The sequence below is a fragment of the Rhinolophus hipposideros genome (assembly GCF_964194185.1).
Source record: "Rhinolophus hipposideros genome assembly, chromosome: 1".
NCBI classification, from domain to species: domain Eukaryota; kingdom Metazoa; phylum Chordata; class Mammalia; order Chiroptera; family Rhinolophidae; genus Rhinolophus; species Rhinolophus hipposideros.
Window position 1 is genome coordinate 101,775,158 of NC_138047.1, and position 24,212 is coordinate 101,799,369.

At 41.0% G+C, this 24,212-nt stretch overlaps 1 protein-coding gene across 12 annotated transcripts in view; it reads right to left on the reverse strand.

The window, feature by feature from the left end:
- The window catches only part of CC2D2A (coiled-coil and C2 domain containing 2A), a 113,485-nt gene that overhangs the window by 35,281 nt on the left and 53,992 nt on the right, over positions 1–24,212 (reverse strand). For 7 of the 12 annotated variants that reach the window (XM_081055937.1, XM_081055931.1, XM_081055935.1 and 4 more), the window contains 8 exons: positions 21,974–22,151; positions 12,540–12,696; positions 10,057–10,204; positions 7,214–7,352; positions 5,186–5,389; positions 3,533–3,625; positions 2,556–2,647; positions 1,574–1,588 (listed from right to left, as the gene is read on the reverse strand). In XM_081055937.1, coding sequence (XP_080912063.1) covers positions 1,574–1,588; positions 2,556–2,647; positions 3,533–3,625; positions 5,186–5,389; positions 7,214–7,352; positions 10,057–10,204; positions 12,540–12,696; positions 21,974–22,151 — 1,026 coding nt within the window. The remainder of the gene's footprint in view (positions 1–1,573; positions 1,589–2,555; positions 2,648–3,532; positions 3,626–5,185; positions 5,390–7,213; positions 7,353–10,056; positions 10,205–12,539; positions 12,697–21,973; positions 22,152–24,212) is intronic. The other 5 variants (XM_081055938.1, XM_081055936.1, XM_081055939.1 and 2 more) reach the window with 1 other exon arrangement.

Below are 24,212 nucleotides of genomic sequence, written 5' to 3' on the forward strand. Positions count from 1 at the left end.
GGAGCAGGAGGAGCCTTCCCTCACCTCTCCCCACCTCTCCCTGAGATGATGTCAAATAAACACTTCCTGGAAGATGAAAGCATCAGGTCAGTGACTCATGGGAGACGAGGCCATGGAGCAAATAATTAAATTCTGGCCCAGGGACTAAACAGAAACACAGAAGTGATTTTGTATCTGGAAGCTGACATGGCTGACTATGCCAAACGACACAGAACAAAGCCAGCTGTGCCCAGGCAGCCTCCGGCGGCAACGCTCATGCTTCCTGCTTCCCAGTTATCTGAGCCAGCCGAGTGGCCTGCTTGACGGGAGCCCTGTCTTCAGGAGGCACATGCCAGCTGGGGACATGCCAGCTCCCCAAGGACTTCCAGGAGCTGCTGCTCCTGCTCATTCTCAGGGTCTTCTGTCTCCCACAGAATAGCAACCATTTATCCGCCCCTTTGTGAATCAAGCAGTTGCCTTACATGTACAATTTCTAATCCTTACAGGCACACTGTTTACCCCATTTTGTATAGGAAGAAACAGGAGGCTCTGAGAGGTGACATGATTAGCCGAAGGCTCCTGAGTAGGGGGAGGGGGAGCCGAGGTTCACTCTCAGATCGCTGACTTTTCAGCCCATCTTCTTCTTCTTCTTTAATATTTACGCATAGTTTTGATTAACTCTTTTAAACCAAGAATAATCCCGTTACATGTTAACATAATGTAAAACTATGAAAAATAACTATCCTTTCCAAAACAAAAAAAGACTGTAAGAAGAGTGACATTGTTTTACATTTTTTGCAAATCTCTTTTTGCGTGTGTGATTTATTATCTACATTTTATTATTTAAATTTATTTTTATTGATATAATTGACATATAACATTGTGTAAGTTTAAGGTGAACAGCATGGTGGTTTGATATACTTATGTATTATAATACGATTACCACCATGATATTGGCTGACGCCTGTGTCCTATGACATAATTATTTCTTTTTTGTGTTGAGAACATTTAAGATCTAGTCTCTTAGTAACTTAGGAGTTTACCATACAGAATTATTGACTATATCACTATGTTGTACATTAGAGCACCAGGACTTACTTATCTACTAGTTGCAAATTTGTAACTTGAATGACATCTCCCCCATTCCCCTATTGCCCAGCCGCTGGAAACCACCATTCTACTTTCTGTTTCTACAAGTGTGGCTTTTGTAGATTCCACATGTAAGTGAAATCATATGGTATTTAACTTTCTCTGTCTGACTTATTTCATTTAGCATAAATAATGCCCTCAAGATCCCTCCATGTTGTCGCAAATTACAGCTCATCTTCATCGTCACTTTGCCAGGACACTGACCCAAACTTTGGGACCTCAGAGAGATAGATACCTTTGCCAGGGGCTCATAACATGGCACATCCCTTCCATGGTCAATATTTCCTCCCTCCCCCAGAGATGGCTCCTCTCCTAAGACTTTGCCGCCGTCGTAGCAATCAGCTATAGGAACATACAGGAACATTGGTGGCTGGGACCATTACATACAGAAACATCTTAGTTTAAAGCCAAGAACAAATTGAAATTAAAAGAAGAAAGAACATACCCCGAGCCTTCAGAACTTAATGCAGAAAGTAAAGCAGAAAAAAAGAAAAAGAAAGGAAAGAAATGGAAAGAACAGCATGAAAAATCACCATCTATTCTCTAAGTGTAATTTTCATGACTGAAAAAAGCATTCATTGACTGGACTGTGGACCTGGAATAGAGAAGCTCTGCCTGCAGTGTGTGGGCACAGCCTGGATTCTGCACATGCAGGGGGGCAAAGTGAAAGGCAGGGGCTGCCCGGCATAGCACTATCTCGTTTCCTCTCCAACTTGATGGTGGAGAGGAAGTACACACATGAGAAATAACCTTTTCCTGAGACCAGGAGACTTAATCACAGAAAGACTCATGAGGTGAACGGCCTGCACAAGACCACCAGTATAGAAAGTTATCTTTTATGCATCTGCCCACGGTTGGGACAATTTGAAGATTTTTCTAAATGATAGGGAGACAATCAAGCAAATACAGTTAATTTCCCACTTCTATGTAAATATCCATTTTTCCCAGCCGCCCTTGCCTCTCACTTAACACCCCACAGCTCTTTGCCTCCCAGGTGTGGTCCTGGAACCTGGCCACCGCTGCCACCAGAACCTCGGGGGCCGGTTCTCAGCCACCCCCACCCCCACCCCCAACTGCCCTGTGACAGGAGAGTAAGGGAAAGTCTGGCCCTGGGAGATGATAAAAACTGGAAGAGTATGTACAGAAGGGAAATGCTGTCAAACTCAGTTGGGTTGGAAGGAGGAGATGGCAAAGGCTGGTGAAGCGGACTTGGCAGTAGTGGGAGATGAGATGGGTCTTATGGAAGGCGAAGGGGGGGTCATGTGTGACTGTTTCTAACAGAGACCCCTTAACTAGTATAATCAGGAGGCATTCATCAAGTTTCACCACTTTCCAGGATTATTCTGGGCCCCAATGCATACCAACAATGAAATTTGTAATGTAATGCAATATTTTTATAAGAAATAACGAAAGGTTTGTTTTTTTACCTGATATTGGGCACTTCTTCTTCTACTATCAAATCCGCAAGAAGAAAATGGTGTTTTGCAATTAGGAAACGATTTACCACTGATTCTCGAACCTGGGGAAAGAAGTTTTATCTAAAATGTTCTTGTTCTCTGAACTTCGCAGTTCATTCACTAACATTTTTCTGAGTCTGCACCCCTGTGTTACCTTAGTTCAGTCCCTACCAGCTGCCTTCAGTTTTCTCAGGGGCACTGACCTCTTCCTACCATAAATCCTCTAGCTTTGCCCACCAGCCCAAGCTCCTAAGGCAGAGGGTTTTCTTTTTTGTTCACTGCTATATTCTCAGGACCTGGTAAAGTTCCTGACACAAGATAGTAACATTTTGCTGAATGAATGAATGAACAAAAAATAGGACCAGTCTCAAAGCACAGACAATTCAAAAGTGATTCTTAAGTTCTTCCCCTATTCAGACTGATTTACCTCCTAAATATTCTTTAAGTAGAGGGCCTCTTAAATGTCAGAAATTGGGTTTTTATACATTAGCCACAGGGTAGGTCAACTGGATGGGAAAAATGTACTGTAGTCACTGTAGTATTTCTTATAAGTTAAATCTATCAAAGGAAAGAAGGAAGAGAGGGAGGGAGAGAGGAAAAAGAACATTTCAACTTTCTATTACATAGGGAAGTAGTATGTGGGTAATAAAACATTTTTATTACAAAGGAAAAATGATGCAAACATTCAAATGGAAAAAAATCATGTGTTAGAAATGGAGTCTCTTGTCTCACGTAAGATAATCACTGATACTGAGAAACGCCCTAGTGTTTTCACAAGTCCAAAAGATGAAGATAGCTGTTAGTCAATTTCATGTCTGTAATGATGAAAATAAGTCTACAAGGGTGAGGTATCACATAGAAATGTAAAGGAATAGAAACCTCCGATCTCCCATATTAGGATGCTGGCCTCTTTCCCTACAAGGACTGTTCAAGATGCTTTTCCTTACCTGTTGGAGGTACTTGGCTACTATCGCCCTATGGGTATCTATGTGGTCCTTGGTTTCAATTACATTTCTGTCCCGTAACCGTTTTTCATAGTCCTGAAATTAAAAAGGAATGTTTATGATTTTAAAGTACTAGTGCTCTCTCTTGTCCTTCTTGAGACTATAGAATTGATCACATGTGGTTTAAGTCATAAATTATGGTTCTAAATGTTTCCTCCAATTCCTCTTAACTTTTACTTCAGAATTGATCTTTGATGCAGTATCCAGGATTTGGAGTCAGTTGGTTGACTGCTGTGTATGTGGAAGAGAAAGCTGTAACTCCAATTTGAAGTGTTCATGCAGGAAGAACTAGAGGTCACACAGATAACAGTCGCTGTAGTTCGAGATCCTAAGCTCCCCACACAACTTAATCAAAGCCTCTGCTTACTTTGTGCCTTTTCTGTCTTAAGTAAAGCAATGACAAAATAGCAAATAGCATCTGAGTGTAGCTGACGCGGTTACCTACTTGGAGGAAAGTAGTGGGTACTTTTGCTTTGTCTGCTTAGGCTGCTACATTTTCCTCTCTTTTTCTGTCAGGAAAATTCCATGTGGGCTCCAGGAACTGCCATGTCCTCCTTCAGTCCTTCTCTGGTCACACTGAAAGCCCAGGGTAGCCCCTAACTCAAGCTGCGTGATTCAAGAGCTGGTCCCAAGATTTTTAAACTTGGGACAAGAGGACGCATCTCTTCTTTCTGGCCAAAACTACTGGATATGAAATTGGATGATGTTGGTGATTCTGTGGCCAAGTATAGAAAATCTGTTGACAGTAGGGGACGGTGAAGTCACCAGAGAAAGGGGAGCCCAGATAGGATGGAGAAGAGTCCTGGCAGCATCCGGGGCTTGGATCAAAGTGTCCTTGAGGCACAGGTGAATTCCTGCCATTCATATGTCTTTAGATATTTAACCCCATTTGGGATTTCATCATCCAGTAAACTCTTGGTGCCTGAGCTAGTTTAAATTCGGTTATCACTTACAATCACAAGTCCAAACAATGCAAAGAAGAACCAAGTAGCCAAAACTATTCTCCAAGAATAGTTTCTGCATGAAAAATCCTACTGGTTCTAATTTCTAATGGCTCTCACTTACCTCATCAAACACAAACTCACCTGTCTGGATTCACTGGCTTGCCCTACCTACACAGGCCTACCACCTGTAACTCCTCAGAGCCCTCCTCATCCCCGCAGCCCTGTTCCCCACTTCTTTCCAACCCACTCATCCCTAGTCTGTTCAGATCCTAACCATCAGCTTTCCCTGTAGTGCTCACAACTGTGCTTGGTGCTTAGCAAGTACTTATTGGGTTAAAATGGCATTGGATTCCTGACTAAGGCAGGATAATTTGCATGTTAACGCTTAACATAGTTTTCAGCCTACAATTCTACTTTTTCTTAGTTTATATGTTGTTCATGATATCGAGACAAGGAGATTATTTAAACATTGGATTCAAGAAAAATAGTGCAAAGGTATATAGAATTATATAAAGTTTGTATAAATATCTTTGTACAAAAGACAAACCAGTATTGCTACTGAAAATGTAGCATCAACACCAAAACTCAAATGGAGTGGTATTCCAAATAGCACAACAGATATTTTATTAATTCCTCTACAGCCATTTCTTACCTGGAATACCTTTTCCATAATTTCTCGGTCATATGCTGGAATTTGCTTATAATTTCGGAATTCTGGCACTTCTTGGCTTCTAAGATGAAGAAGTCTGAATCGTTTGGATCTATTTAATTCCTCATCTGAAACAAAGTTAAATTCCTGTTGCAGCTGTTCCAGTCGAAAGAAATCAGGGACGTAGGATTCACCACTGGTAGCAACCTATAAAAACCAGAAAATGCGAACTACTAGATGACAGGCAGATTTCATCCAAAGAAACCTGGCACTGAGCTTTTGGGAATGGAAGCTTAACAGTTTTAGAGTAAGAGACTTGAAACGTCCCAGATTTCATTTAAAGACAAAATGCATTAAAATTTAATAGTAGCAAGACAGATTCTGTTATACTCATTTAGTAGCTATACAATGTACCACAAATCTTTTTCCCCCCCAAAGAAATAAAAATTATAAGGCTCATTTGTGGTGTGCATGCTACCCTAATAGTTGTTATGAAGATATACAGACTGAAAAATGAGTTATATCAGTGTATTACTAGGTGCCTGTGTAAAGAAGATAATTTATATGCACAGTATATATAAAATGTGTTTTCAATATATTTTAAAATATTTTAAAATACAATCTTTTACTATATTTATGCAGGTAAGTAGATAAAGGCCCCGGAGTCAGATGATCAGCGTCACTTAGCTCCATGGCCACGGGCTCCTGCATTTAAGCAGAACCTCATGGCCTTGGTCACTGAGAAAAATGAGCCAAAGATGGATCTCGGCGCCAACATCCAATGCCCTTGAACCCTCGCACAGAAAAGACAGCTTCAATGCCACTGAGAGGCCAAGAAGATGTGGGCTGCACTCTGCCCAGGTGCCTGCTAGCTCCTCTGCTGGGCGTTTTCCAGCTGTGACCTCCTCCTAGGCAGAATAAAGGCCAGACAGCAGAGATTTGCTGGGGCTCTGTGATGGGAAAGCTGATCCTGCTGTGAAAATCCTGGTGCACAGAGACCAGTCAGGAAGGCAATCCCTGTGTTTTGTCCTTTTATGGGAGGCAAAGTTATAAAGGAAAATGGAGGTGGCACTGTATTACTGCTGATTTAAAGATAGCAATGCAAATGCGATTTGAAAACTTTACAAGGAACAGACTACACTTTAGGTAATATGACCTGTTCTTTCTAATATTTCTCTATCCACACTAAAAGTATGATGGAAGGAGAGTTTATAAAGACAAAAGTCAGAAGCTTGCTTTGGGACTTAACCTTAGAAAGACCAGGGGAGAAATGCAAATTTTCATCCTCCTTGCAGTTACCTTACTGCTGCACTTCTACTAATAAACATGGTCAGAGACTGTGTTGCTGGATCATCTACTTATTTATTATATTTTTGTGGGAATTATGATCTTGGGAGTAAAAACATTTGTATTTGATACCAAGAAAAATCATTTACTGACTAACGATCCATTTAATTTATAAATTCACTGAAGAATTTTGAATGTAATGAGAGATACAAGCAACTTTCATAAATACTTAAATGAAACCTAAATGATAATTAAATTAATCTTCAAGCAAGATATAAACAAACAAAACCAGCATTTCATAAAAGGCCCCATCAATTATCCAAGTGTGATGGGAAGGGCACCTACTGTGAAATCAGAGGAAAGTGGATCTGAGTCCTTACTGGTGGTGAGACCTTGGGCAAGTAACTGAGTGTCTGCTGTCAGTTTCCTCCCTTTCCTTAGGGATTTCACAGGGGCTTGAGGTAACGACAGTAACAGCTAATGTTCACTGCACAGCGATTGTGTGCCTAAGTGTTGCTATGCAGCAGCTCATTTCTCGTAATGGTGAGGGCACCCCAGTGCTCGGAAGCATGAGTGCCGGCCCTGATCACGCAGCCAGGTCAGAGCAGGGCTGGAACAGAACATCGTCACTCAACACTCATGTTCTAGGCACCATAGAACATTGTGTGAAAGGCAATGCAACGGGTGAGCCATTTCTATCACGTCAAGAAACAGAGTGTGTGCGCAGTTCTCCTGCCATGTTACCGAGATTAGCTGCATCAGAGGGGCATTGTTGGGGTCATTCGGATCGGGCTTGGACTCTGCTGCCCACTTGGCCAACTTTCTCATGTCTGTCAGTCCTGACGTACCAATAGATGAGATGGCGTCTGCTCTTTTCAAAGCACTGAAAAAAAAAGGTTCATTCCATGAGATGGACTTTAACACAGAGCAGTTTGCATTAAGACCGCAAAGTCCCAGGAACGCACTGTTTAATTATTCTCCATGAGATTGTTTCAGGAAGCTATCATTCTCCACGAGAGTGTAAGGAAAGTCTTCTGCCATTTTCCCTTCCTTGATGATTGCTATTCAATATGTTATAAGGACAGTAAAGAAGTATAAATGGTGGGAGAAAATATTTGCAAACCACACATCTAATAAGGGGGTTAATATCCAAAAAATATAAGAAACTCATACATCTCCATAGCAAAAAAAAAAAAAAATAATAATAATAATTTAAAAATGGACTAAGGAACTAAATAGACATTTTTCCCAAGAAAATATTCAAATGGATAATAGGTACATGAAAAGTTTCTCAACATAACTAATTATCAGGTAAATGCAAATCAAAACCACTATGAGATGTTACCTCGCACCTGATAGGATGACTTATCAAAAAGAGAAGAGATAACAAGTGTTGGCAAGGATATGGAGAAAAGGGAACCCTTGTGCATTCTTGGTGGGCTCGTACACTGATGCAACCACTATGGAAAACAGTATGGAGGTTCCTCAAAAAATTAAAAGTAAAACTTAACATATGACCCAGGAATCCCACTTCTGGATATGAATCTGAAGGAAGTGAAATCACTAACCCAAAGAGGTATTTGCACCCCCATGTTCATTGCAGTATTACCGTGTTTCCTCGAAAATAAGACCTAGCCAGACAATCAGCTCTAATGCATCTTGTGGAGCAAAAATTAACATAAGACCCAGTCTTATTTTACTATAAGACTGGGTCTTATAACATAACATAACATAACATAACATAACATAACATAACATAATACAATATAATGTAATATATAATACCGGGTCTTATATTAATTTTTGCTCCAAAAGACACATTAGAGATGATGGTCTGGCTAGGTCTTATTTTTGGAGAAACAAGGTATTTACAACAGCCAAGCTATGGAAGCAATTTAAATGTCCATTGACAGGTGAATGGATAAAGACAATGTAGTGTATAAATACAAAGGAATACTATTCGGCCATAATAAAGGAAATCCTGCCATTTGCGACAACATGGATGAAACTTGAGGGCATTATGCTAAGTGAAATAAGCCAGACAGAGAAAGACAAGTACTGTATGATCTTACTTATATGTGGAATCTAAAAACAAAAAACAAATTTATAGAAACGGAGAGAGCAATGGTGGTTGCCAGAGGCAGGGGAGAAATGGGTGAAGGTGGTCAAAAGGTACAAACTTCCAGTTATAAGATCAATACTTCCCAAGGATGGAATGGACAGCGTCATGACTATAGTTAGCAATACTGTGTGGTATATTTGAAAGTTGCTAAGAGAATAAATATTAAAAGTTCACATTACAAGGAAAAAAGTTGTAACTATGTTACATTATTATATTGTATACTTTAGATTTATACAATATTACATGTCAATTATGTCTCAATAAAACTGGAAAAATAAAAGAAGTACAAATGGAAGGAATACAAATGTGATGCTCCCTACAGCTGCCCAGTGCATGAAAGTGTCCCCGGACCCAGGCCACTGAAAAGGAGCCTTGGCCTTTGGTATAAGATGCCTAGAAGGCTCACACTCAGGCCATTAAGGAACCATCTGTAGCTGAAGCTAAAAAGAAAAAGAAAAAAATAAACATGCAACTAACGTAAGCATCAACTTTGGATACGACTGGATTCCAGGAGGCAGAGTTTTTAGCGCAGTGAGTGGGGCCTTATTAGCAGTACTGCATTTCTCATCACTCACACCATATGTCACCTCTCTCCTGAGCTGTAGCTTTAAGGCCCAGGAAATTTCCCTTGCATGAAACTCAATGAAATGATTGCACTACGCTTATACTCAGAGGCGCAAACAAGTCTCCGCTGGAAATGGCTGCCAGTCTTCTGCTGAGAGAATGCAGAGCAGCTGTTATCACAGGGACAAAGTCTGTGTTGAGGGACAGGGCATACAGGGAAGAGAATAAGCCTGTTCTGTTTTCCCACACGTTGAATGACACTCTGGGACTTGGAAAGCGTCTTCTCGATGGTCAGAATAAGTCCTTTTATTTTATGGACGAGGCAATTGAGGTTTACGGTGGTAAAATGATCAACTCAGGACCCATCTATTGAAGCCTGAGAGAGGCAAGAGTCAAACCCGGGCTCCCTGGCTCCCAAGTCCAGGCTGCCTGGACAGGCATCAACCACAAAGCGAGGGGCCTGCCGTGGGCTCTCTTTCTTCTGTCCTATGTAGAAACCTAAGAATCTAGCCATCAAGGAAGAAGACTGAGCATAGGGACTTGCCTATAACCAGAAGGTTCCACACTAGTCATCATTAGCAATGATCCGTCACTTAGGACCAAAATCTACAACTATATGCAGTGGACTCGCCCGCCCGGACAACAGGGAGCAGAATCCCTCACAGAGTTGTTGTGAAGATTAAATAAGAGACAGTGCTTTTCTCTGTATCTTATACTGATAAAGGCCAAATATTTGTTAGGCTATTCATATTTTAATTTTTACCTTAAAAACAACAAAATCCCCTGAAAATACTGGCACAGGACGATAAAAGGAAAACATGGGATTTGCAAGCTTTTTCCCCACCAGATATCATTACTGCGAATGCTGACTCTGCTCATCAGTTTATCTCAGCCAACTTACCTCCTAAATCCAAGGTTCTGCTGTGACAGCGGAGGAATTAAAGGGATCCCATTCTCTCCAACGGCCCACGCCACACTGTTGGACACTTTCCCTGAGGTCATTAGAATCAGTTGATTACTACCATCCGCTTCAAATGAGAAGGGTACCCCTAGGGAAACACCAGGTCAAACAGGGTGTTGTTTAGAAAGACAGCAAGCCCAGCCCTGGTGAGAAAGCAGACAGTAGGCAACGGAACGGTGTGGGTGGGGGAGGCGGGGGTGGGTGGGGGTGGCACACATAATTCCACATCAGAACTTCAGCTGATGACGCTCAGAACCGGCCGCTTGGCTCTGTGTCTGACAGCAGACGTTATAGTGACCGATGCCCTCTGGAGTGGGACCATCTGTGTGTATATTCTGGCTCTGCCATCTCACAGCTGGGTGACCACAGACAAATAACTTCTCCGAGCCTTAGCTTCTTAATGTATAAAATAAGGGGAATAATAGTGTCTCCTTCAAAGGATTATTGGGAAAGACGTTCATTTATTCATTCACTCAATAAATACTTAATTGAGCTCCTACTTTGTGCCAGGCACTACTCTAGGCACTGAAGATAGAACTAAATGGATGAGAATCCTTGTTCTCATGGAGTTTATGTTTGAGTAGGGAAGACAGGCAACAAGTAAGAATAAAAAGAGAAATGCGTAGTACGTTAGAGGGTGATGTGTGAAACATCAATTAGGGAAGGTTTACAGAAAATGTGTGTTTTGGGGGGAGGGGTGTAGAGGGGTTGAACTTTTAGATGGGGTAGCCAGGGGAGGCACTATGAGAGGGGGATTTTGAAAAAAGGCCCGAAGAGAATGAGGAAGTGAGACATGTAGAAATCTTGGGAAGAGGTATTCTTGGCCTAAGGTTGGAGGGGCCTGCAGTGAGGAGCGGGGGTTAAATGATGAAATGAGTGCAGAGCACTCGTGCCTGGCCACTAGTGAGCTCTCCACAAGGCGAGATGTCACGAAGCTGTGTGGCGACAGGAAAGCCTCGCTGATTCGGCGTCGCTCATTGGAAATTAATGATAAACAGTCTCTGGGCAGCATGTTTAGTCAACTAAAGGAGGCACTTCAGTATAGCAACTTCACACTCTGGATTTAATAGTATTAAATTTCTCTTCTTATTCTTACTTGTTGCCTGTCTCCCCTACTCGAATATAAACTCCATGAGAACAAGTATTCTCATCCATTTAGTTCTATCTTCAGTGCCTAGAGTAGTGCCTGGCACAAAGTAGGAGCTGAATAGTATTTAATAGTATTAAATCCATACTCTGTGTTAATAGTATTAACACAAAACGATACCACTATTACACTGTAATAGCACTGTTGTGTTTTTCAAAGATCTTTCCTATGTATTATTAAACATTCCATCTTGATCTTCAAAATAACTCTATAAGGCACTGAAGGAGGTAATGTTAGATCCATTTCATGACTAAAGAATATGATATTCAAAGAGGTTACATGACTCCTAGGGTCACAAGCTTGTCAGTATCAGCTGAAATGGAACTAAAGCATATGTCTTCAGACTTTTAGACTGGTAATTGGATTTGAGCCTCAAAGAATTCTTACAAATAAATCTCCAGATAATGACCTCACAATAAAAAAATCATCAAACACATGAGGAAACAACCCATCACGAAAAAAATGGCAATAGAATCAAACCAATAAGCAGACAAGTGTTAGAATGATCAGATACAGAATATTAAAAATATTTTTAATATGTTTAAAAATAAGCAAAGTAATGAATGAATAAAAAAAGACTGAGACTGAGAAAAGGACAAAAATATTGTTACAACTGACCAGACTGATTGTAAAAGAACTAAATAGAATATCTAGAGGTGAAAAGTATAATAATTTTAACAAGAAATGCAATGAGTTTCAATGATTAGGCACCGATCGTTGGAAGACAGATTTAAAGAAATCACACAGAAAGTAGCAGTGAAAGAAAAATATACCAAATATATTATACGAAACCCCAATAAACTTTAATTAAAAAAAAACAAGAAACATAGTGGAAAGAGTGAGCTGGTCTATCATATGTCTAACCAGAATTGTAGTAGTTAAGAGAGAAAATGAACAATCTCCCTTTCATAATTATTTAGTCATTTCAAACTTTTCAGCCTTAAAATAACACCATCATGTAAATTTTTTATGTGCAAAGCTTGTCCTCATTTCAAATTATTTTCTTAGGAAAGGTTCCTAGAAGTAGAACTAAGGCATCAAAGGGGTCATTAATTGACACTGTCAAACTATGTTTTCACAGTTACATGGATTCACTGGCCACCAATAGTATAGAAAAAATGACTTTGCAAAAAATAGTTCATCATTATTGCTTTAATTTGAATTTCTGATAGCAATTTTATAATTATCTGGTTGATTCAAAAGTGAAAAAGAAAAAAAATACGTTCAGATCTGACAGTGAAATTGTGAGCCATTGAGAACAGTTAGTTTTCCATACCACTTCCAACTCCCTCGTGGTCCAGTGTCACGTGCTGGTTACTGCTGAACTCCACCTCCTCGATGGGAGCCCTTCCGGTGACAGTGGTAGTTTCAGGAATAGGCAGAAACACTTCAGCTAGCAAGGTGGTACTACTGTGTCCAACTGTTTCATATACCTGAAATTGAGGAAGAGAAGCAGCCAAATTAAAACACAATAGAATGTGTTCGCTCCCAGAAAATTCGTCCATTTCTTTGTTCCGGTCCACTGGTCCACCCTAGGGCGCCCATCTCAGAATGCAAAGTCAAATCTCAGGAAGGTTCAAATCTCCTCAGTCTCAAGAAAATGCTGTCATACTTTGAATCAGGATCCAAATGTACCCTGTACATTGCAATTGATTAATATGTCCCTCAAGCCTCTTTCAATTTATAGGTGACCTCCTCTTTTTTATACTTTTTACTTTTTTTATACTTTTCCTCTATATCTTTATTGGTTCAGAACTCTAATGGAAAGAAGTGCCATTTATTGCTTGTCCCAACGTCTCATAAGAGCCCACAGTTTTATAATCTTATGTAGCTTATTGTTTATTGCACATAAGACCTTGGTTTGACCTGTTGAATTGTGGACTCATTGGCATGAGGTTTCAGCCTGAGAATACAGTGTGTTTTCTTTCCTTTCTAAAACTTTCCTTTTTTGCTACAGTTTATTTCACGAAGGCAGCCCTTTATATAAAGCCTACTAAGGGCTTAGGTCTGTGACCTTGTCTAATCTTTTACCACATTCTCATGAAGGATGGTTCGTGAGAAAGATTAAGCAAGACAGCAGACCCAACAATTCCATGATGGACCTGAGGCTCAAAGATGGGGAGAAACTTTTCCCAATCACCCACCTCGTAAGTGCAAAGCTGGGAATCGAATACACAGATGATTCACTTGAACACTCACACTTTTTGCTGTGTCTTCCTCAGGGGCCAAGGAAAACCAGAAAAGTGCTTAAAAAATTAAGAATCGTTGTACAGCCATCATCATGATCCATAACATAGAATTAGTTTAGATAAATTGGTGAGAAATTGTGATTGGAATAGAATTTAAAATCTGAAGGAAAAACAACAACGAAAAATGGAAGTGCTGTGAAAACAATGGCTGCAATCAAAGCTTGAGCGATCACCTCAGCATATATACTGTGGTCCGAAGGCCATGGAGCTCTTCCTGCTCAGACTTCCTGGTTACCCAGAACTCTCAAGGGAGCAGCTGTCTCGCAGGTCAAGGGGGCACTGTTCACTTTGCTGCAGGTGCTTTGACTCACTCACGTGCCCAAGCTGTGCCTAGGGCACTAAGCTGCACTGTCTCCCAATACCCACTTATGTGCCACCACTGTACCCTTTGGCTTCCCTATGGGACGCTTACCTGTTCTACTGAAATCCCTTATTTATGTGTCTTTGGTCTCACTGAATGGTGAGATTCCTGAGGGTAGGGATCTTGCTCGATTTCCCTGTGAGTGCCCAGGACCTACACGTGTGAATTAATGTATCTAGAAGGGAACAGGTAACTCCTAATAGAGGTAAGGCATTAGATGATAAAGCTGTTGGTGGTGCTGTTCTCTTGTCTGAGCAGCTGGTAGACTTGGGGGTCGGATGGCTCTCAGATGTTTTCAGCTGTCTGATTATATTCCCCAGGTGACTGTCAGCTCCTCCCACAGCCTGCAAAGGGCAGTGTAGTGAACAAGACAGGGAAGCCTTGTGGTCCAAACGATCTGGGTCTTAATCCTGACGCTGCCACTTGTTAGTTGTGTGACCTTGAGCATGACCTTACCCCCTGTCTGCTCTCATTGTAAAACGAGGTTGTTTGCCAAAGCTGAGTACGAAGGCAGTGGTGAAGCTTAGCTGAGATGGATTAAAAGTCTCTCTCCTTCATTACGAGCTCAAAAACTGCTGCTGCTGCTTCCCTTGGGCAGTTCACAGTAGGCACGTGCATTTTTGTAGTAGTTTGCAGTTTACAAAGCTCTTTCATGAACATTACCAAATATCTTGTTGAATATTCTTGGTCAACTGATTTTAGTAAACTTTATGAAATAAGTATTTCTGTTATTTAAACTTGTTTAATTTAAATAAAAGACTTGTAAGATCTTGTAAGATCTGTCTTTTCAGGACATCCTAATTTTTCTTTTTATATGAAGACGTTAAGCTGCTGAGGATTTATAGAAAATTTATGGCATATACTATATTTGTAATTAAATCATCAGTATTTCTGGGTACCCAAAGATAAGGAGGTGAAAAACAAATTACATTAAGGCTTAAATACTTAAAAAAAAAAATCAAGACCTAATAAAATCTTGTTATTCAACTTAGGGGACTAGAAAGCCTACTAAAATACCGTTTATGATGGTAAGATACTTTAGAAGGTGATATAAATGCAGTAATTAGGATTCCATAAACCTTTCCTGACCTTGTATCTCTATTAATTTGTACGATTTCAGAATTCCAAAACACTTCAACATCCAAGTTAGTTAAATAAGGGTGTGAAACATATTTAAAAATAAGAACAAATCCAAATATCCAGTTACATTACATCTCCTTTCATAACAGAAGAATCTAGTGTTTCGTTACTTAGCTGTATAGGACAAAGTATCTAATTACATGCCTCCAGTGGCTTTGCAAAAACATGCCTATTAGACTTGAAAAGTTCATCAAATATTGTAGAAGGACCAGGAGAGCTGCTTCTGAGCTTGCTTTGATTTTTATGCCTGTGGGTGTGTCCTGTGCTGGTCACCACGTTTCGTGATGACCAATAAACACACAGTTATGACAGAAAGGGCATTTCTGCTGGATGTCCCTGTTCCCAGAGTGTGGAACCACATTACTGTCAAGTTTCAGGAGAGGAACTGAATGGGGACACTGATGCTGGATCTGTACGACAGAGGCAATTATGAATGCCAAGGGAATGGAGGGTTTGCTAATTGGGAACACTGTCTCAGAAGACAATTATCAATTGTTTTTGTTTAATAAGGAAAAATGGATTCCATCTGACAGAGCCAAAAAACATCCAAACATTTCCCAGACTTTTCACCCTACTCCTTTAAGGTGGCAGTAGTTCTATTTAATGCTAGGATACAATCCTGTTTTTTAAAAACTAGAAAATGGGCACTTTGGGTTTTAAGTAGGTGTTTGTAAATGGCTTTCTATATAATTAAGTTTAATTTTTGTTTTCATTCTAAGTCAGGGGTTCTCAACCTCAGCACTATTGATATTTTGGGCTGGATGGCTCTTGGAGGTAGCGAGCTGCCCTGTACACTGTAGGATGTTTAGCAGTATCCCTGGCCTCGGCCACTGGGAGGGCCAGTAGCACCCCACCAAAGGTGATGATAAAAATGTCTCCAGACACCAGATGTCCCCACGTGGGGGGCAAAATTACCTCTGGTTTGAGAAGCACTGCTCTGAGCTTGTATGTGTGTGTCTTTGAAAATGGAATGTTAATGGAGAAACATGATAGAAAATATAATTTATGTTCAACTGTTCAGAAATCCCCGTGTTGTGTAAAACAAGGCAGCAGTGAATTCACAATAGCAGTTAGATCAACTGCTGCCAAACTGGGAATATTATGGATTTATTATTACTTCCCTTGGATTTGGAATGTTGCTTGCTTTGAACTCAAAAATCTGGGGCAAATTTACCTGCTCCCAGTATTGAGAATTGTATAGATAAGAGGAACATTAGAAATAGAGGGGCAGCGAGTTAAGACAGATAAGAAACAATATTCCATCATGAAGGAAAGTTTATATTGCAGGGCTTTAAATGTCAATTCTCTGACTTTAAAACAAAACAAAACACAGTTTCCTATCTTGAATTTGGTGTTGGATCGGTACAAGTGAGTGGTTGTTTTTCAATCTCAGCTGCCTTTCGCCAGTCTGTTAGTCAGTCACCTCTTGGCTGATGTCCCCATTTCCCCTCAATGTTGAATCAAACCTTTCCTACTTTGGCGCCACAGACTCCTTTCCTTCCCTGGGAGCCCCCTCTGAGCCCTGCCCTCCTGTGTCATCACTCCCACCTCCGAGGACCTTTCTCTCACGTCTTGATCCCACCCCACCTAGTATCCTGTGGAATCCAGTCCCTCCCCTTTTCTACCCACTCCCCTCGCCACTTTCCTTTTTATTTTCAAAGTCATCCATCTTTTCTCACATCTGACAAACATCCTCAAATCAACCACACCCTTACAGTAAACAGGATCCCCTTTCAAACTCTTGATCCATTTCCCTCCTCCCCTTCTCTGCCAAGCTTCTGAGAGGGGAGGCTCCTCTTGGAACCTGCATTTTCTCTCCCTCCACCCCACTGGACCCAGTCAGCAGGTCCTCATGTCACTGCCCACTGCAGTCTAGCTGCCAATCAGGGACCACACCCACTTTGTCTTTCTGTTTCTCACAGAACATATATGCACAAAATACATGTCCAATAAAACACTTGTTGGAATGAATGTACAAACCACAGGTGGGAGCAGCATAACGAGGTGGATGAGAGAACAGGTTGTGGGGTCTGGGCCCTGGGCCTGCCACTGCCTGGCTATGTGACCTCAGGCCAGCGATGTCACTTCTCTACTGCAGTATAATGGGGACAATAACACAGCTACCATAGGAGTGTTGTGAAGATTCAGTAAGTTCATACACAAAAATGGTTCCTGGTGTATTGTAACGGTTCAATGACTATCACACTAAACATTGTTAAATGTCAACACAATTCAATACATAGTGATGCCTAAGGTTGTTTTTTAAGACTTCTCCCACAATAATTAATTCTCAGTGTGACGCAAAGATACATCGAATTTTGGACTTTGCTCTTCTTTACCATTATACCCAATTAATATAGTGAAATGAGTGTGAAATACACTGTTTACCCCAAAGTAAGACCTAGCCAGACAATCAGCTCTAATGTGTCTTTTGCAGAAAAATTAATATAAGACCCAATCTTATACTATATAAGACCGGGCATATTATAGTAAAATAAGACTGGGTCTTACATTAATTTTTGCTCCAAAAGACACATTAAAGCTGATTGTCCAGCTAGGTCTTATTTTCGGGGAAACATAGTAGAGCCAAACAGACCAGAGTTTGAATTCTGCTCTGCCATTTGACTTGCTTTGTGTTATTAAGTTACTCAGTATTTCAGAAGCTCAGTTTTCCCACCTTTAAAATTGGGAGAATAATAGTAACTATGGTTTTCTTCAGGATAACGAGATGGCATACCCAAAGAACGTGGGGTCCTGCAGTAAACACTTGCTAAATGCTATTTCCTAGAGATTTCCCCCATTTTCACGGGTTCCTGTCCAGTCCAAGCTCCCATCCTCTTACCTTTAGATGACTATACCTGTCTCCACCTTGCCCTGTGCAATCCATTCTCCCTACAGCAGCCTCTCTCCTTCCACCTGCTGCCGGCCCCCTGGGCCCTCTGCTCCACACACTGCAGCGGTTCCTGGCATCTACTACCCTGGGCTCCAAAGGGCAGCTCTCCACATTCTGACTCATCCAACTAAGTGAGTAGATAAGACACATATGAAAAAAAAAATCTGTTTTGGCCTTATGTCCACAAAGGACCAAGAACAACCACAATGTGAACAAGGACCCTTCTCCAAACAGGATTGGTTTTTCCACTCCAACCATGCAATTCCGTGGTCAAGCCAGAGAAGTCAGGAGAGGCCTTGGGTAGGGAAACTCAAGAAGAGCAGACTTGGTGAAAAGGAAACATTCCCTATTTCAATCCACATGCCAGGAATATGGAAGCTGAATGGGATTGATTCATAAGGAAAAACAATAATGCTAAAAAGTGTAGAAACCATCCTGCAGTATTACACAGCACTTGTTAGTTTGGGGAAGTCAACAAGATGAATGTGGGGTGATGATATTGTACATGTGAGTGATAAACAAAGTATAAGAGGTAATCATTACGAAGCCTTTTCATTTCTAAATCAAATTTCATTTTTGTGAAAGGCCAAGCATTTATTTTGGAAAGACCTCAGAACTTAAGATTTCAAGACCTTTCTGGAAGGACTCTGACCCCTCTCCAACTCCCCTATCCCCTGAAATCCAATCTCAGCCTTCCCTTGCGGTCAACTTTGATTCACTTCCTGTTTACTCTCTTCAGTCAAACTGTCATCAAGTCTTGTCAGGTCCCCCTTTCAAAGCTCAGTGCTGCTCTAATTAATCCTTTCCTCCCATTTCCACTGCCAGGCCCTGATCCCACCCCCTCACTCCTGGCTTTTTGTGCTAGCCTCTGGATTTATCTTCTGCTTTGTAGGACTTCCTTGGCATTCTTATCTCCAGCCTGGCTAGGAAGCACTAAGCCTCATGGTTCAAAACACGCAGGAAATCAAACATCACAGTCCACACTGTTCCCTTCCAGGGTCCTGTATATCCACACACTGCCGAGTATTATATCTTTGTAGTTCCGTCTCTCTCATCAACTAGCTGGGTTTAAAGCTCCCAGAGACAGGGCTGTGTGCCCTCCTTTCTATGCAAGCTGCCAATTCTTCTCCACTTGCCTGGCTCACTATCAGCCAATCAGTTAGCTCTTAACAAGCAAACAGCAAATATTCAAGCTTTGGCCATCGATTCATCAACTGTATTATGGTTTTGAGAATCTTGGAACTTTTTCTGAAATACATGAGGGTCTAAAATTGAGAATTCGAAAGCACTCGCATAAACAGATGCATTTAAGGCGATTTTTCTTACCCTTCTAAAGTTGCCAGTAATTCTTGAACCTGTTCTAATTCAAAAGTTACAAATTACATGGAAAATTTTCAACTGACATAGTACTATTTCTAGAATGTTGAAATATAATATCCTTTAAGTTAATTTCATCTGTAACCACTACTCAATTATTAAAAATTATGCCATGAGCCATTAAGATATGGGATTTGATCAGTTACCAAATCTCTATAGATAGCTTAAGAACTTAACACTCTTTTTGTTTATAATTTTTAAAAGATCACATGATTCAATTTTTAGGGTAGGGCCAAGATGATTGCCTACAAGTATATTTTTTTGGTATTATAGAATAAAGTTTTGCTTGTTTACTTTTTAAAAAATCATAGTTTAGAGAATTACTTTTTACATTACTTTAAAAATGGTTTTCATTGTAATATTCACAGCAAGCTAATAGTTAAGATAGTACACAGGAGAGAGTATATGAGGCTTCTCTTATATTTTAGAATATATATGAAATAAAATATTGGCGCATTACCAGAAGGTGGAGGATGTCTTTCCTTCTGTAGTAATTCAGAAAATTTAGAGCTGCCCAGAGCGATGGCCCAGGTGGTCTGAGCTCTCACTTATCAGCAGAGGCGTGGCTGGGCACCTGCTGGGAGGGGAGACCTCTCCTGTCTTCTGTCCTTTTTTCAGTGAGTTGTCTTCTCCCAGAGCTCCCTCTCCTGCCTCCCTGCCATCTTATCGTCCGCTGCGCTTTCACTTTCCTTACTCTAGCTCTCTACCTGTTCTTATATTAATCTTGGTCTGCCTCACGGCAGCTTTTCCTCGGCAGGGAGCAATGGGAAGGACAAGTTAGGGACGAATCTCAAACGAAGGGGCAAACTCTAAATAACTGAGATCTTTGCTCTGCTGGGGAGAGTGGGAGAGACTGATATAGGGGCCTCAGCACCCCCTTATTATTAGGGGTAAGTGACTGCAAAGCATCAAGCTGCCTTCTGCCATTTGTGTTTATCGATGTTCTCCATCAAGTTTTATTTTTCATATAGCCAACTTTCCGTGTGCAGTGTAAGCCTTACTTGCAGCTGTAGCTTAAGTACGTGTGTTCAAGGCTAGGGCAGCAGGGTCCCTGTGGGAAGCAGTGAGGACCTGGGGTCTCAGAACAAGCAGAATGCAACCCTCCCGCAAAGCATTCGGACTTTATAAGTGTTACGAAACCCCTCGCCATCCCAATAGGAGGGTGCTGGGCCCAGGCTCCTCCCTGGCCAAGAAAGGCCACTCGTAATCAGGTGTTAGTGGTATAGAAGATTCTAGATTTTCCAGTTTCAGCACATCTGAAATGAGATTATGTCTTTTGATCCATAGTGTGTCATAGTTTAAGTGGCTCAAATAATGGCACATCTCACAGGGAGTGGTGATGAGGTAAAACCCAGTCAGTAGGACCCAGAGCCCCTCAGCCGTGGCTCTGCTCAGAGAACAGTCAGGAGATACTGGGTGGAGAGTCAGTCAATGTGGGCCTGCCAGCTGAGAGCAAGGGCGCTGGTACCTGGTATACCCACCGGTCACCTTCCCAGAGGTGGCCCAGCTCACCTTCCCGGTGCAGTTGGGTCTCTCCCCTGTCACTTTCAGGCACAACCACCACATTTCACTCTCTGTATCCATACAGACTTGTAAACCAAGAGAGGACAAGTAGGAACTTGTAGAGATTATTTCCCAACGGCTGATATTCAGAAAGGGTATTTTCAGGCTTGAGGAAAACTTGATTTTTCACCAAACTGCCAAATTTAATCCCTTTTCTAATTACCACCCTTTACTTCAACAAAAAGGGTACTTTTTCTTCTCATTCATATTGTTAAGTCAAAGTTTAGCTGCAAAATAGTGTCTTTTATGACACTGGGTTTGCAAATACATGACACACATGCCTTTGTTTGCCAGAAAAGACTACTTGATCTTGTCCTTTTTCCCCACTGAGCTTGGATTTAATGTCAGAATCCTTCTCCAGATAGTATTCCAGGCAGCCACTACCTGTTGACGCACATTAAGTCTGGAGGTACCATTGCAGCTGTATAATTATTAAAGTATTTAAATACCCTGTACTGAATGGTAAATAGCTGCTGACCTGGGTCCCCAAAATGCCACCCTGGCCACACGGACCCCACTTCCAAGACCCCCGGGGCCTTCCCACCATGGACCCATTAAAGACTTGTCTGAACAAGGGCCCCGCCCCATGTGTAGCTGACGTCCCTTCTGATTGGTTTAACTCTTGGCTTAGAGTGTTGTTCAACATTTTGAATATGGAACCCCTGTCTAGACTTCAGTAGTTAAAATTCTTCTAAAGCTGGTAGAAGAAGTTCGAGACAACTAACACGGGGTGTTCTTTTGATCCTGGGAGGAAGCACAGTAGACATGCTCAGGATGAAGTAGAGATGCCAAGAAGTGGGGTGGGGACCTTACAGGGCCAGCACGGAACACCCAACGTCAACCGCCTCAAAATGGGATTTTCCCACAGACTGTGGCAATTTTTCACTCCCGACCTGGTGGTGCTGAGAGCAGCAGGAGATCCTCACCTACGAGCTCCGAGCACCAAGGCGCAAGCCAAATTCCTTTGCCATTCTGGTAACAGCATTGATAACTATGGAATCACAAAACGTTTCTCTTAGGGGTGGCCTGTTAGCTCAGTTGGTTGGAGCCAATGGATGACTTAAGCCATCTCGCACTTGCGATGACCGAAATAGTCTTGGGACAGTGACTATAATTCAAATGTGTACCTGCAGTGTTAAACTCTCTGGCCAGTTGACTATCTGCAAATTGAAAATCTGTCCAAAGTGAACCCGGAAATCCGCCCCGAGTGGCCGACTGTTGGTCCTGGATACCTCCTTTTCATTGAAGACCACCTTGACATACACCGAGCGCCTCTTGACATCTTCCCTTCGCAAGACCTCTGCCCTGCAAAGTGAGATCATTGGCAGGTGACGTTAGTATGAACGACTGTGGGTAACTGGAGTGTTTGACAAACGAGCACTGAATGGAACACAGTACACGGAGGTGACTCTGCCAGACATGGTGGCCCTCATTGCCCTGGAATAACCCCAGGCGTTCCAGAGCGTATATGGTAAAGTACTGTGATACGGAACAAACCGCAGTGAAAAGGCCACAGGGGATTTAAGAGCTGCGATCCAAGCGTCCCTCTACTATGGTCAACTTACTGTTTTCAAACAAGCCTCACATTTGCATCCCAAAGGTAAAGTAAAAAGAAACAGGTTATTTGTTAAATGGAGAGAATTCAAACCATAAGGGACAGTAGTGATTTGTAATTGGGTTAAGATATTTTATCCTAAAAATATAATAGCATATTGTAGCAGTTAGATCAAGTCTACGTCTCCAAGATCCAATCTTTCTTAACAGTCCTTAATGGTGTGTGACTGCTCACTGGATGCAGGAGATTAAGAAATGTTCCTTATTTTTAAGGGTCATTTGCTATCCTTTTAGTCAGGAAGCATAACATTCTTTTAGTCAGGAATTAAAAAAAAAAAATCTAAACCTCCAAGAGTGGCCTTTAATTTATCGTTATTTGCAGAGACGACCACCAAAAACACCAGTTATCGGTTAAGCCAGTAGCAACTCAAGCTTGTTAAGGAAAGGGAAAAGTTAGAGCATAAAAATTCAAAACACACTCGGAGTATTTTGGGTGGTAGTTTGTTTTTTTCCTTTTTAATATTATGGTGACACATACACAACACAACGCTTACCATTTTAACTATTTTTAAGTGTACAACTCAGTGGCATTAAGTATATTAACCATCACCACCATCCTCCAGAACGTTTACGTCATGTCTAATAGAAATTCTGTACCCGTTAAATTGGGTGGTAGTTTTCGCTTTTTACATTTCTGTAATTCAGGCCCATTCCAGACATGAAATTGCTCAAATGACTTGAACGTTTTTTTTTTTTTTCCTATAAAGGACATTTAATACCAAATTTCAAGAAGATTCCAAGACACCCAAAGACTCCACTCAGAGTTGTTTTAAGGCTTATTCCCAGTAACCTCATGCTGTAAACAGACCTAAAACACCCCGTTGTTTTGCATGGTCCCCCCTTACCTGCTGGTCTGACGAAGAGGGTCGATTATAATCATTGGCTTGGGGTATCTTGGGTTATCATCCCAAGTCCCAGGGAAAACTCAGAAACTTAAGATGGAGGTAGTTGTATACATTTTCAATCAAAATAGGACTTACCATAAAAGATTGCCAAATTGAGCCCAAACTTTCCCTTTAAAAAACATGCTGCGTACTGCTCTATGATATATAGGAAAGTTGTTCAGATAGTTAATCCTAACTCATCACAAGGGGAAATATTTTGTTTCTTTCTTTTTTCTTTTCTTTTTATTATATCTTATGAAATGATGGATGTTAGCTGCACTTATTGTGGCAATACTTCACAATACACGTAACCCCCGTATAATACAGTTGGTAGGTTCCTAAAAATAATGCCATGTTATGCTAATCCATGTTATACGAAACAAAGAACTAGTACAAAAAAGGAGGTTAGGTTCCAAAAATTAAAAAAACGTACTATTATATTTTTATAAGTAAGAGAAATCTTTATTAGAGTAATTTTCACCAAAAGGATTACATATTAATATGTATTAAATAATGTTTTCTTCGTCATCACTACTAAGCACCATTAACTGAGGGCATTTTCTTTTTGACAAGATATCATCATCCTCTGAACTTTCTTCAGCACTATCTTGAATTCTATTCTGTACTTTTTGCAAAAAAATCTGTTATTTTAGATTGCTTGATTTTAACTGAGAGATCTTTATAAATTTTGTTATATGGTGCTAAGCTCTTGTGAATTTAAAATTCTAACAAATTCTAAAAATCTGCAGTGAAATCTGATACAACATCCACGCTCGAATGAAAAATTTCAAATGAGATATCTTTTGCTCTTAAAAGCTTTTATTACGTTCCATGTTGTTCGGGGATTTCCCTAATTTCGAATGAGATA